This window comes from Quercus suber, unplaced genomic scaffold, assembly GCF_002906115.3.
Source record: "Quercus suber isolate HL8 unplaced genomic scaffold, Cork oak 2.0 scaffold_94, whole genome shotgun sequence".
Taxonomy (NCBI): Eukaryota; Viridiplantae; Streptophyta; class Magnoliopsida; order Fagales; family Fagaceae; genus Quercus; species Quercus suber.
The window spans coordinates 1,002,369-1,016,792 of record NW_027069559.1 but is presented as its reverse complement, the minus strand read 5'-3'; the positions used below and the strand labels follow the sequence as shown (position 1 = coordinate 1,016,792).

General features: G+C 36.4%; 1 protein-coding gene across 1 annotated transcript; it reads left to right on the top strand.

Moving 5' to 3' along the window:
- The first annotated feature begins 7,225 nt into the window (after positions 1–7,225).
- LOC112003705 (putative receptor protein kinase ZmPK1) lies at positions 7,226–9,865 on the top strand. Its single transcript, XM_024035908.2, has one exon. The coding sequence runs from the start codon at positions 7,326–7,328 to the stop codon at positions 9,720–9,722; it is 2,397 nt and encodes a 798-aa protein (XP_023891676.2). The 5' UTR covers positions 7,226–7,325; the 3' UTR covers positions 9,723–9,865.
- Positions 9,866–14,424: the final 4,559 nt, after the last annotated feature.

The following is a 14,424-nucleotide window of genomic DNA, read 5'->3' as shown; positions in this document are numbered from 1 at the left end:
GGCACCCATTAAATCTTGAAACGCTAAAAACGCGCATCGGGCAGTCAAAAAGCCGCCAGCATCAACACAAACTGAAGTGGGGCAACTCGTCTAGAGGACCCGCAGGTATCAAAACCCTCCTCCCCGTCCGAGGGAACGTGCAGCAGGGTTTTGAGGGGCTATTGTGGGGCCCGTGGGCCTGATAGCCTCGGCCCATCGTGTAGCAGGCCCAAGGCCCATGCCGAGGAGCACAGACTATTCAAGGCTAAATTGGGGAAAACTTCTTTTCCCAATCCACGCCGAGGACCTCCTTATCCTCGGCCTGACAAAGATGATTTTTGGGAGAGACTAACCCCAAAGTAAGCTGTCACCCTCGCATTTAATGCACTCAACTAACCCCCCTGGCCGCATTAATGGGGAGGTAACCCCTTGGCAGGATAACGTTGATCAGAGTGAACCACTTGAGTATTGATAAGGCCTCTGATGGGACGGACGGTCAGAAGAAAGGCAAATAGATGATCAACAGATGGAAGAAGGGAGATAGGAAGATGAAAACTATATAAGAAAAGCAAGTAAAGTAAAATAGGGGGGGAAAAAGAGAGAGAACAAAAAGGTCTCCTCGGCCACAGGTCGAGGAGCATCCCCCCATTTGTAAAGAAACTCTTAGTATTTTTTATAAGGAAAGTTCATGCATGGTGATCGACGGCCAGCGCCTAAACCTTTAACCCACTCTCTATAAATTTATTGTTTGGGCTGGATTGGGCTGAAAACTCATTCATATTCAGGGTCAATCCAAATTGAGTCTCTATAGATGTAAATTGTAAATTGAAGATTTGATCAATAAAATCTTGATGAATAACTTGTAACTTATATACTGGTAGTATAAGATCAGTTAGGTGTTCCAAACATCTCTTGCGCAAACCATAGTTAACATAACATAAAGAAATTGTTAAATCTCACATGAATTTTCAGATATATATATATATATATATATATCAAGAGATTGAAAGAGTATACGGTAACTGGTTGATGAAAGGAGAAACTAACTTCTGCCCTTTCACGTTCCTATGACCTTTTGTAATATAAATTAGAATAAATAATTATTTTGTAATCATAATATAATGTATAATTTTTCTCTAAAATTCGTTAAAGATAATTTGTTCACCCTAAAAATTAATCAATTTCTATTCAGTCCAATTAGGTTTATGCCAGTCCCATTCAATCCAATTAGGTCTATTTCGGTCTCATTTGGTCTACTCGGTCAATTGTGGTTCTCTTCAGTCCATTTTGGAATAATTGGGCCTTAAATTGATTTTTTTTTTTGGTAGGTTGTTTTTTCAAGTTTAGCTCAAAAATACATTTTTAAAAAAATTTGGGTTAAAAAAAATGAAATTTTCTTATATTTGGGCTAAAATTTTTAGTTTTGAGTTAAAAAATACAAATAAAATAGACATTAGAAATTAGAAATATTAGCCCTAAAAGTGCAATAAAAATTAAATATTCAAAAGTTCTATCCGGTCCACTTCCATCCTATTTGGTCCATTATGTTCTCTTCAATCCACTTTGGTTCGATTCGTTTTACATTGGTCTTATTCGGTCCATTCTGTCCACTTCGGTCCTATTTTGTCGACATTGGTCCTATTCAGTTCAATTCGGTCTTATTTTGTCAAACCCTAGCCACGTTTTTAGGTTGCTCATATTGCTGTTTATGTGAATCTCTTGTGAGATCTGTGAGGAGCTTTCCTTTACACAAGCTTAGGGTTATCAAGATTCAAGATTCGTTCAAAAACTTGATGATCATTCAGTTGCTGTCATAAGAGCTTAAAGATATACAAGCGGGAGTGCTTGTACTTGCTGGAGAATCCAAGAAAGAAGGAGTTTGTGATCTCGGAGCTTGCACATGGTCGTGTTAATAAGTTTTTACTGATGGGTAGCAATAAGATGTTAGTGGTCTAAGTCTTATTGTAAAACTTCAATTCTTTCTATAGTGGATTTAAGTTTACCTTGAGGATAGCTAGATTAAATCCTCCCCAAGTTTTTACCGGTGTGGTTTCCTGGGTGATCATATCTTTGTGTTATTTATTTTTCCGCTGCTATATACTTGATATGATTGTTTGATTGTGATAATCTAGATTTGCATAATTTGACTAAGTTAATCACTTGACTAATTAATTAGGTTAAAAAATCTAGGTTTACAGGGGTCTAAAAAACATACAATATTATTTAAATAATTGATAGTACTCTCAACCAAAACTTGCATTTTCCCATTCTTAAGTAGTACACTGAATTGGGTAGAAGTGATTTGAAATAGACCAAGTGGTTTGAAGTGGACCGAATAAAACAAATTGGATTGAATGGACTAAATTGAACTAAATAGACCGAAGTGGAACGAATTGGACCTAATGCACTTAATTGCACTGAATTGGATGGAATGGACCAAAGTGGACTGAATGGGACCGAAGTAGACCGAATGAACCGAAATATACCGAAGTGAACCAAATTAGAATGAATTGAGCGAAGTAGACTAAATGAACCTAATTGAACTGAAATGGACAGAAGTAGACCAAATTAGACCTAGGTAGACCAAATTGGACTGAGGTAAACTAAAGTAGACCGAACTGGACTGAATAGATAAGTGGACTGAAATAGATTGAACGCCGATCTGTAATTAGCATAGCTAGGATTGTGTTATGATATAAACTCAAATTCTTACTTTCAAAATAATCAAGTATTAACTCAAACAAATAGATTTTAAACGAAGTAAAAGAAAAAAGGAGACCCTTTTAATCTTCGAGAGAAGAAATCATAGGTAGAAGCAAGAGCATTTTATAATGCTAGTTAAACTCTGCAAATTTTATTGTTCTTTGCTTAGGTCTTGTCCTGGTTCTAGTGAATATTGTTTGATAGTGTTCAGGTTGAACTCTTACGAGATTCAATAAGATTTCAGGAACCCAAAACACAAGATGGAAACTAGAAAGTGTAAACAAACATTGCATAACTATTATTAATAATGAAGGCTTGTTATGCAATTGGGTGATTTGATGGTTGAACTCAACGTGATAAAAAAAGTCTTACAAATAAAACCATCTATTAGAGCATTCGCATCAGATGTGGCAAAAATTATGCCATTTTGCCACACTAAAAGTCTACTTTATTATTTTACCACATCATTTTACAGCATCCCATTTATCAGATGTTTTATCATTCAATTTTATACATTAAAATAATATTTACTACACATTAAAATAATATATTAAATTCCTCCTCCATCATCATCAACCACCACTGCAACAACAACAACAACAACAACAACAACCAGTAAAATTATTGCGGCCACAATCACCAGAAAAACCATAAAAATTGTTGCGGCCACAATCTCTAGAAAAAGAAAAAAGAAAAAACGCCACAACCACCAAAATCAACCCACAACTGCCGCCGAATCCACCACCAAATCAGGAAAAACAAAGACAAAAACAGATCAGAACAGAGATCGGCACCACCATCGATTCGCCATCACCGATTCGCCCACCACCGATTTGCCCATCGCCAGCCGACCCACCCACCACCACTGATTCGCCCATCACCATCTCAACCCACCCACTGCCATAACCCACCGCCATAACCCACAACCTAAACCCACCCACCATTGATTTGCCCATCTCAACCCACCCACCGCCATAATCCACAACTCGAACCCACCCACCACCGATTTGCCCATCCAAACCCACCCATCAAACCACAGCCAAAATAAGTGAACAAAAAAAAAAAAAAAAAAAATTGTTGCGGGCACAATCTCTAGAAAAAAAAAAAAAAAAAAAAACCACCACAACCACCAAAATCAACCCACAACTGCCGCCGAATCCACCACCAAATCAGAAAAACAAAGACAAAAACAGATCAGAACAGAGATCGACACCACCATCGATTTGCCATCACCGATTCGCCCACCACCGATTTGCCCATCGCTAGCCGACCCACCCACCACCATTGATTCGCCCATCACCATCTCAACCCACCCACTGCCATAACCCACCGCCATAACCCACAACCTAAACCCACCCACCATTGATTTGCCCATCTCAACCCACCCACCGCCATAACCCATAACTTGAACCCACCCACCACCGATTTGTCCATCCGAACCCACCCATCAAACCACAGCCAAAATAAGTGAACGAAAAAAAAAAAAGAACCTAAAGCGAAATAGAGAAGACAGATGGTCGGCGGCGTCGAGTGGTGGTCTTTGGTGATCGGCGTGCTGTGGAAGACGAAGAGAGAAGATAGAGATAAGAAAGAAGACAGAGATGAGAAAACGGAGAGAGAGTGATATCTGTGATGAGGAGAGAGAAAACAGGAATAAAATAATAATATATATTATGCCATATTTGTTCGTACCGTGCCAAAATTGTGATAATACTGTAGTATGTTGCAAAAATTTGGCACATTTAACACATCTGATAAATGGACATTTTTGGTGTTTGGTGTGCCAAATGTGCCAAATATTTGGCATTTGGCACATTTAGCACATCTGATGCAGATGCTCTAAGATACTATTCTCTAAAATAGAACTCTTTCCTAAGAGCATTAGCATTGGAAAATTTTAATACTATTCTATTTTTCAATTCTAAAAAGCCACTTTATCATTATACCATACCATTTTACAATACCTCCACATCCCAAACTTCTATTTTCCTCTTTTACTTATTAAAATAATATATCTACATAATAAAATAATATATCTCAAAATTATATCTTCTCTCCCATCTCTCTCCTCTCTCTCATTTTCAGCTTTCTTCCAAATAAAATATTATTATTTTTTTACAATACTTGCTATAGTGCAATTCTATGTTTAGAATTGCACTGTAGCAGTATTGCAAAAAAATTTGCAATACTACTTGTGCGGGTCGCAAATGAGGCCAATGGGCTCAACCCCACTTGGGCTCACAACTTATTTGTTTGTTGGGCTGAATTTCCTACTATGGGTAGTTCTCCAACTAAGGACTCAATGAGATCACTTTTCTCTTTCTCGGCAATATGATACCTCCTCCACCTCCCCTCAGATATTCTCTCTATTTTGCTTTTCTATTACCACCCTTCTCTCCCCCTCTTTTTGACCAACCCTTCTCTCTTATCCTCCCTTCTTATTTATAGTGCTCAGCTCAGACGTAGGTTATCAATGCTCTCATAGTTTGTGCAACAGAGGGTCCAGTAAGATTTTCTCTAAGTGGGAGGTCAGGTATGGGTGGCTTTCGGACTTGGTGCCCACCCCTGTCGGCAGCTCGGCAGAGTTGGTGCGCGCTTAGTGCTACGGAGGGTCCAATCAGGGGGATGGTAAGTGAGAGTCTAGGCCTGGGTGGCTTTGGGACTTGGTGCCCACTTCGGGTTAGAGCTAGGTAGTGGCGCTTAGGGGGCCTTCTACGAGCCAAACAAAGACGATGCGCCGTTCACTAACACTTCCGAACATGCTCGGTAAAAAATATGCCGAGCATAACTTTAGCAGTGAAGCTCGGCGCCCCCGAGCTGTGATAGCGAGGGTTGGGCCTTAGGGCGAATGAGGATTGGACCCTAATGACTGCGTTTGGAGCGGGAACTAGGGGCTGAGTGGGCCCAACAGTTCGGATGCCGCACACTACTGTTTAGCATTCCCCAATGTAGATGGTTTTGGGGATTAAAATTTCAAATTTCCCTTAAATTTGGCATTAGCATTCCCCAATGCTAATGCTCTAATATACACATGCTAAATCTAGAAATATTCCATCAGTCAATACACGTGAAATCTTGTTGGGCTATATTTTATGCTTATTTCCTCTCCCCCCACCCCCCCCACCCCCTATTATCCACTTGTGATAATATTTTATACTTATTTCCCCACGTGAAATCTTGTTGAGTTGCATTCCAAGCTTCTGAATCTTCCCACCAAGCTTCTGAATCTTCCCCCCCCATGTATCCCAAGTGGATAATATTTTATACTTAAAAAAAAAAAAGTAGATCCTTCTTTGTATTACCCTCCGGCTGCTACTTGGAGGAACTAACTAGCCAACCATATTGGACTATAAAATATTGGCAAAATTAATATATTATTTCCTTTAAAAAAAATTTAATATATTATTTCGGAATGAGTTAGGATTGTCACAAAGGAGGAAGAGATGTCAAAACAATAATGCATCTTTTCATAAAATACTGCAACCTTGAAATGTCTCTCTCACATACATATATGAAAATATTCACAAATGAATTAGAAAATTTATTGTTTTAATTAATTTTTTTTAAACTAGAGAAAATTTATGTAATTTGCACCTACAAGCTTTCATTATTCACCAACTGAGGAAGAAAATCATTTAGCGAAAAGGGTCAAATATATGTGGTCAATAATGTCTTTTTTTTTTTTTTTGGCTGGAAAAAATATCATCAAAAATTGAAGATAAATGCATTTAGAGGAATAATAATACTAAATTACTAACACCTCTCATTTTCAAATCTTCTTATGGTTGATGGAAACTTCATCCTACATTGATAAGATAGTACCATTGTCATCATTGTGAGCAACACTCTAGAAATTATTAGCTCTGGATCTAAAATTTTCATTAATGGTCTCAAGAATTAAAAAAGGGAAAAAAATAAATTTCCTCAAGGCCTTTTCCATATTAATGGTACATACTAATATATACTGAATTATATCATCATATTGATTTATAAAAAAAAAAAAAAAGTCGAAGAGACTGCATAAAGAGAACTTGGCCCCTTTCCCCCATCAACGAAGGCCATAATTGAGCTTAAATATTTACTCAGTGGTTGGTCAAGACTTTTGATTATGCTGATTTGCCCTCCAAATCAGGAATCTTCCTATGCCATGTGGAGAGGTATAGATATACTATTTTGGTATATAAAACAATGTCCTCAGGCTTATCCAAATTGGACCAAGCATGTAACGAGTCAACAAATCAATATTGTATTAAAAAAAAAATCAATATTAAATGTTTGCTGGAATGTGAATACAATCAGCCATCATAATGAACGGTTTGCAGAAAATATTCAAGAAAAAAAAAGGGGTATCCAGAAACTAGAGCTTTTTTTATTTTTATTTTTTTAAATCACGTATAGAAAATCTTCATTTAGAAGTTGGTCCATATGCATTGTCTTTTGCCTTGTTTTATTTATTTATTGTTTATATTTTCTTGGCAATACATCATAAAAAGTCTTGGTGTGCGCAACTAGTGGGCAGGCAAACAAGTAGAAAGGTTATTTCAACAAGTGGGCATTTCAGATTTCGTTCTTCAATTATATATGATGAAGAATATTTAAAAAGTAGAAAGATCTCAATCGTGCAATACCTCTTGCATTTCCTTATGGATATCTCAATCTTCTTCCTTCTTTTATGTCTGCTACAGACTCTTTCTCTATCTTCATCTAATACATTAGACACACTTAGAGGCACATCTCTATCGGCTGAGAAACCAAGTGACAAATTGATTTCAGAAAATGGTGAATTCTCTGCGGGGTTTTTCCCTGTTGGAGATAATGCTTTTTGCTTTGCCATATGGTTGAACGAGTCTTCAACTCCCACAGTTGTTTGGATGGCAAACCGAGATGAACCTGTTAATGGAAGAGGTTCAGTGCTTTCTATTTTGGCAGACGGCCAGCTTATACTAACCAATTCACTTGGTATCACCATTTGGACAACTAAAGCAGCAGACTTGACCTCATTAGAGGTCACCAATTTGCAACTACAGCTCCAAAACACAGGCAATCTCGTTCTTCATAATTCCAAAGGTCTTGTCATCTGGCAAAGCTTTGATTCACCATCAGATACGCTTCTCCCTCAACAAGAACTCACCATGATGTCGAGCCTTATCTCAAGAAAAAGCCAAGGTGACTATTCATCTGGCAACTATAAGCTCTTTTTTGACAATGATAATGTGCTCCACCTGCTTTTCCAAGGTCCAACAATGTCCAGTCTCTACTGGCCAGATCCATGGCTTGAAAACCCTGGACAAGCTGGAAGGTCTATGTACAATACTAGTAGACGTGCACTACTACACGACTCGGGTTATTTTGAGTCATCTGATCATTTTCAAATCAATGCAACAGATTTTGGTGTGGTAACTCACAGACGATTGACACTTGACCCTGATGGCAACCCGCGATTATACAGCCTGCAAAAGATGAATGGGAGTTGGGAATGGGTTGTAACATGGCAAGCCTTCTCTGACCCATGCAGGATTCATGGCATATGTGGACCTAACAGTCTTTGCAGTTATGATCATGTTTCTGGCAGGAGATGCTCTTGCTTGCAGGGCTTCAAGATTAAAGATCAGACTGATTGGTCTTATGGGTGCGAACCAGAATTCAGCATCCCTTGCAACCATACAGATGAGTCTAGCTTTGTCCAACTTGCTCATGCTGAATTCTATGGCTCAGATATCTTCTTCCATCAGAATGTTACCTTTCAATTTTGTCAAGAACAGTGCCTGAATAGGTGTGATTGCAATGGCTTCCAATATAAATACGATGAGGGTAGTGGTTACTATAATTGTTACCCCAAGTATCTACTAATGAGCGGACACCAATCACCAAATTTTGTTGGAGATTTTTATTTAAGACTACCAAAAGCTGGTCTTTTTTATAGCAAGATTCCTGATGGAGAATTCAAGTTACAATGTTTGGCCAACCTATCCAAGCAAATCATAAGAACGTATGAAAACAAGACCGTAAAGCTTTTGCTTTGGTTTGCCACTGCAGTGGGAGGTATGGAGGTGACTTGTGTTTTGCTGGTCTGGTTATTCTTGTTAAGAACCAGTAAACATCCTAACCCAGATCCTGCTTCACAAGGATATCTCCTCACAACTAAATTTAAGCGATTCACCTTTGATGAGCTAAGAAAGGTAACGCGGGGATTCAAAGAAGTGATTGGGCGAGGAGCAGGAGGGACAGTATACAAAGGTGTACTGCCAGATCAGCGGGTTGCAGCAATCAAGCGACTCGATGAAGCTAACCAAGGAGAAGCAGAATTTCTAGCTGAAGTAAGCACCATTGGCATGTTGAACCACATGTACTTAATAGAGATGTGGGGATATTGTGCAGAGGGAAAGCATAAGCTTCTGGTGTATGAGTACATGGAACATGGATCTTTAGCTGAAAATATTAGTTCCAATGCACTTGATTGGAAGAAGAGGTTTGAAATAGCAGTGGGCACTGCAAAAGGCCTAGCTTATCTACATGAAGAGTGCTTAGAATGGGTTTTACATTGTGATGTAAAGCCTCAAAATATATTGCTAGATTCCAACTTTCAACCAAAAGTAGCGGATTTTGGCTTGTCTAAACTAGTAAGTAGAAGCATGAGTGATCATTCAAGCTTCTCAAGGATGAGGGGAACTAGAGGCTACATGGCTCCTGAGTGGGTTTACAATCTTCCCATTACTTCTAAAGTGGATGTTTACAGCTATGGAATTGTGTTGTTGGAAATGGTGACTGGAAAGAGCCCAGGTGGCATGTATACCTCTGACAGTGGAGAGACAAGAGAGCATAAGAGGTTGGTCACTTTGGTAAAAGAGTATATTAACATTGGAATTGCAACAAGGAGGTCATGGATTGAAGAAATTATAGATCCCATGATGTTTGGCAAATATGACAAGGTTAAGATGGAACTTTTGGTCAAAGTTGCCTTGCAATGCGTGGCAGAAGACAGGGATGAGAGACCCAGTATGAATCAGGTAGTAGAGATGCTTATAGGCCACGAGGATTAATATTTGTTGAAATAATTTAGAAGTTTTGTTTAATTTGAGTCGTAAAAAGATTTCATTATGCATTCATATTTCTTTTTTGTGGAAGAATAGAAATTTCTGAATTGTAACAAAGGAATTTATGGATTCATCTTCTCTCCGCTATATAGACTTTTCTTTGATTTTTTCCAACATGTAAAACTTGATAAAGAATAATGCTACCGTCATAAACTATTTTACAATATTTTTACAAAATGTTGATTTGGCAAACTTCTTATTGATTTTCATTAAGGCTTACAATTAATATAATTTTTTTATTTACCAATAATCACTCACTATATATCAGTAGTTTGTAAAAATTTCTATAAAATAATTTGTATTTCTAGTATTATTCTTTGATAATTACATGAAAGAGAATGCAGAAAATGTTGGACACTTTTGGCCGATTGGTTAATTTAACATGCTTTACAAGGTTGTTACTAAGCTGTTGGCCAGATATATGAAGCCTTTCCCATATGAACTCATTAATCCACTTCAGGCGAGCTTCATCTTCGGCAGGAGAGCAATAGATAACATTGTATATTCCAAAAGGCTGTTATGAAATTCAAGGGAAGCAAGCCCAAATGTCGATCAAGATTGGTTTTGTGAAATTTTATGACATGCTATAATGGAGTTTCATTCCTTGGAGTCTAGAAATTGGTTTTGAGAAAACCTTCCTCTTACTAGTGATAGGAATATAAAGGAGCACACATCCTAATTTCGTGTTTCTTCCTTGTAAAGCCTTGGACCAGAGGGAGTTGGTGGTGTGATTAGGGTTATGACAGTAAGGAATAAAAGGCTTTTCGAGGAATGTTAAGATCGTTTTGGGAGAACCATGACTTGAGTGGGTCAAAGTGAATTTCAAAATAGTCACTTGATGAAAATTTCCCTTTATCGGGTTTTACATTTGCATTAAGTCACTTATTATTTTATGAAAAAACCAAGTAAATGTATTATAACAAATACATATTTATCTATCTATATTATACATTTAAAAGCTGAAACTTAATATTTATTGTTACTATACTCCTGTTAAGCCAAATCAGCAGCTATATCATCTACCAATTTTCAACATTTTTTTTAACTCTTTTTTTTTTTTTTTTCATATACTCTTTTCACTTTTTTTTTTTTTACTTTTTCCAACTTTTTTCCTCCCTTTCACCTTTTCATCTTCCTATTACTATCTACCTTAATATCACTTTTCCTCTATCCTTTTATCTTCCTCTATTTTTGGCTTTATATTATTCCCCTTCTCTTACTATAAATTTACAATTATCTTTCTCATTCTATATATAGTTTTCCCACAAACAAAATGTTATGTCTTATGTCTCTCTCTCTCTCTCTCTCTCTCTCTCTCTAAATTTTTTTTTTTTTTTGGTGGTTTTTTTTTTTTTTTTTTTTATAATTTTCTTGCATCTCTAGATTCTCTACTTTAGGTTTATGAAATTTTGTATTATTTGGAACTCTAATTTGGGTTGATTTGATTAAGTTATGTTTTTAAGTTTTTTTCTCTTTTCTTCTCTCTGATTTCATAAATCGATGTTATCATATTGCATTATAAATATAGTATATAAGAATATAATGTTATTTCATTACATAACATAACCAAATTTGGATCATTTAGTATTTATTACTATATATATATATATATTTTTTAAATTTTTTTTTTTACCTTTTTCTTCTCTTATTATTTTCAATAGATTTCTTATTATTCTCTTTTTGAAAATGTAATTATTCTCTCTCTCTCTCTCTCTCTCTCTCTCTCTCTCTCTCTCTCGATTTTTTTTATTCTTTCTAGCAATTCTACTTTATATTGATGAATCATTTGTGATTTTATAAACTCTAATTTGGGTTCATACATTTTGGTGTTGTATTTTTTAGTTCCCCATTACAAGTAGTCTCTCTCTCTCTCTCTCTCTCTCTCTCTCTTTTAGGTTTGTTATATTTATTTATTTTTTTTGAGTTAATACTTGAATTATTTTGGAAGTAAGAATTTGAGTTTATATCTAAACACAATCTTGGCCATGTTAATTACAGATCGACATTCGGTTCAATTTAGTCTATTGGGGTTCACTTCATCCACTTCGGTCCAGTTTAGTCTGCTTCTGTCCACTTTAGTCAATTTCAGTCTACTTCGATCCACTCCAATTCAATTAGGTCCATTCGACCTAATTTGGTCAATTTAGTCCAATTTGGTCTAGTTTGAATAATACTAAAGCTACATTGTTGATTTGAATAAGATACATCTTTATTTGAAAAAAAAAAAAAAAAAAAACTAAAGCCTTTTTGGGTGATCATTATGGTGTAGTTGGGTTTATCATTCTCCAATTTGTAGATTCGAGTGGTTGTTCAATCAAATCAATACATGATTGGCTTGAATTAGTCTATAAATAATTGGAACAACCATGTGAATGGTGATGGCAGTGCTTGACATGGCAAAACATCAGAGAGATGGAAGAAAATTTTCCTGGAGCTCAGACTCTTATACAATGAAAAGACTAAATGTTTCTGTTGAATTGTGTATCAAATTGTACAGAGGAATGCCTTTGATATACGCATAGAAGTATAATATAGATGATGTCGCGGCGGAAGCCTAAAGAAAGCACACACGATACTCTATTGATGGAACATAAATTAAACTATTAGCCTCTGGTAGTAAACCTCGAATCTACGAGAGGTTTTCCCAAATGCACAGGGAGATAAACTGGAATCTAGTAGATAAAAAATTTGACAAAAGTCTGTATTTATTGATAATAGTCTAATTTACCTCTAACAGCTATAAAATATATAAATATTAAGAAAAATGTCTGAAACCCTAATTTGCACTAATTACGCGAGTAGGTGACAAAATACCAAAATTTACCTAAAGTGGCAAAATTGAGTTAAATGAAGAATTATAAACTATTGACCTTAAGGGTCATCCCAAAACAAAGGGACCTTATTTTGATTTTTGAGCAAAAAGTTATTAAAGAAACAAAAATTACTATAAACGGCAAAATTGCAGTTTTTGGGGCCTAAATGAAGGAATTCACCATTTTCAAAGGGTATCTCATGGCAAAGTAACGACTATTGCTCAGAAGGCTGTTTCACTTCAGGTTGCCAAATTTCATGCGATTGTGAGTTTCGAGGCCCATGATTTCTACCAGTGTCTTTTTGCCTTGCACGATAATTTCAGCCACACGTGAGAGTCCAAAAAAAATTCTAAATTATTTTTTCAACAACATTAATCCTCATTCTAAGAAGCATCTCTACTGCTTGGTTCATGTTGGATCTCTCATCCTTGTCTTCTGTCACACATTGCAAAGCCACTTTGACTAGAAGTTACAACTTAGCTTGATCATATTTGCTGGCTATCATGGGATCTATAATTTCATCAATCCATGAACTCCTTGTAGGTGTTCCAATGTTAATATACTCTCTTATCAAAGTGACCAACCTCTTATGCTCCCCTGTCTCTCCACTGTCAAAGTATTGCATGCCAATTACTTTTAATCTTCATACACAATCACTTTTAAAAATTAATAGTTCAGTAGGTCTACGAGCACTGAAAGGCATTCGGTTAATCAAAACCTGCATCAAGTCAAGTGTAGGAATTCGTTTGATCTATAATTCCATATTGAAGTATGTAAATCTCTATACTCTTTCATTCTTGGGAAGAGGACATAAGTCTTTTATCTTTGGGCCAAGGCTCTAAAGTCTTTCATTCTCGGGAGTGAGGCCCTAGGTCTTTCATTTTTGGGTCGGTGCCTTTGACATTTGTTAGATCTTTATTTTGGTTTCTATTTTAGATGGATGTCAAAAAGTGCCATCTTGAATGGTGACTCTTTTGAAGAAGTCTGTATACAACCTCCTTTAGGTCATGTGCATTCCTCAGATAAGGTCAGTAGAGTTTGCCATGACTCAAGTAGGCTATTTGGTTTGTCAAATTCAGCTTTGTAATTGCTGAACTTGGTTTTGTCCCTAGCTCTTATGATTCTACATACTCTTCATCCGCAAAATGACTATCAATATACTCTTATATATTCTTCTTTTATGTTGATGATATAATTATGAGCTCTTCAGAAATTTCTCAATAAGAACTTTGTGATGAATGATTTGGGGACGTTGAACTATTTTCTTGGGCTTGAGGTCACTTCCACTCATGATGGGTATCATCTGTCTCTTAGGCTAAATATACATATAATCTTCTTTCCAAAGCCATCTTGACTAATTGCAAAGACTGTTTCTACCACTCTAGAGGTTAATGTGAAGCGCCTAGATGCGCTCTCTATTGCCAGTTGGTTTGGCAATTTTATCCATCTCACTATTACCAGGACCAACATTTCCTATTTGTTCACTTAGTCAACCAATTTTATCCATCTCACCGTTGTTCTCTCTTATTATCACCAAACCAGAGATCAAGAAAAATCAATCTAAAGAAGGCTCCATTGAAGATTGGAGATCAATTGTTGAAGTCATAGAACCATCGAATTTAGTTGCTATGAAGAGAATCTTCGAGGCGGTCCTCGAAATAACATACCAAGTTCATGAGAAAAATCCATTTTGTCACTATCTTACTATGCGCTTTTTTTTATTGCTTTATTACTTTATTTGGTGACTTGTTAAATCTGTGGTAGTAACCTAAAATCTATTGATAATCATAATCGTTAAATTGGGTTAATTTTTTTATTTGATGGAAAAAAATAAG

Bases quoted from the DNA above. Each gene is read 5' to 3' on its own strand.
- LOC112003705 (XM_024035908.2), top strand. From the start codon at position 7,326: ATGGATATCTCAATCTTCTTCCTTCTTTTATGTCTGCTACAGACTCTT.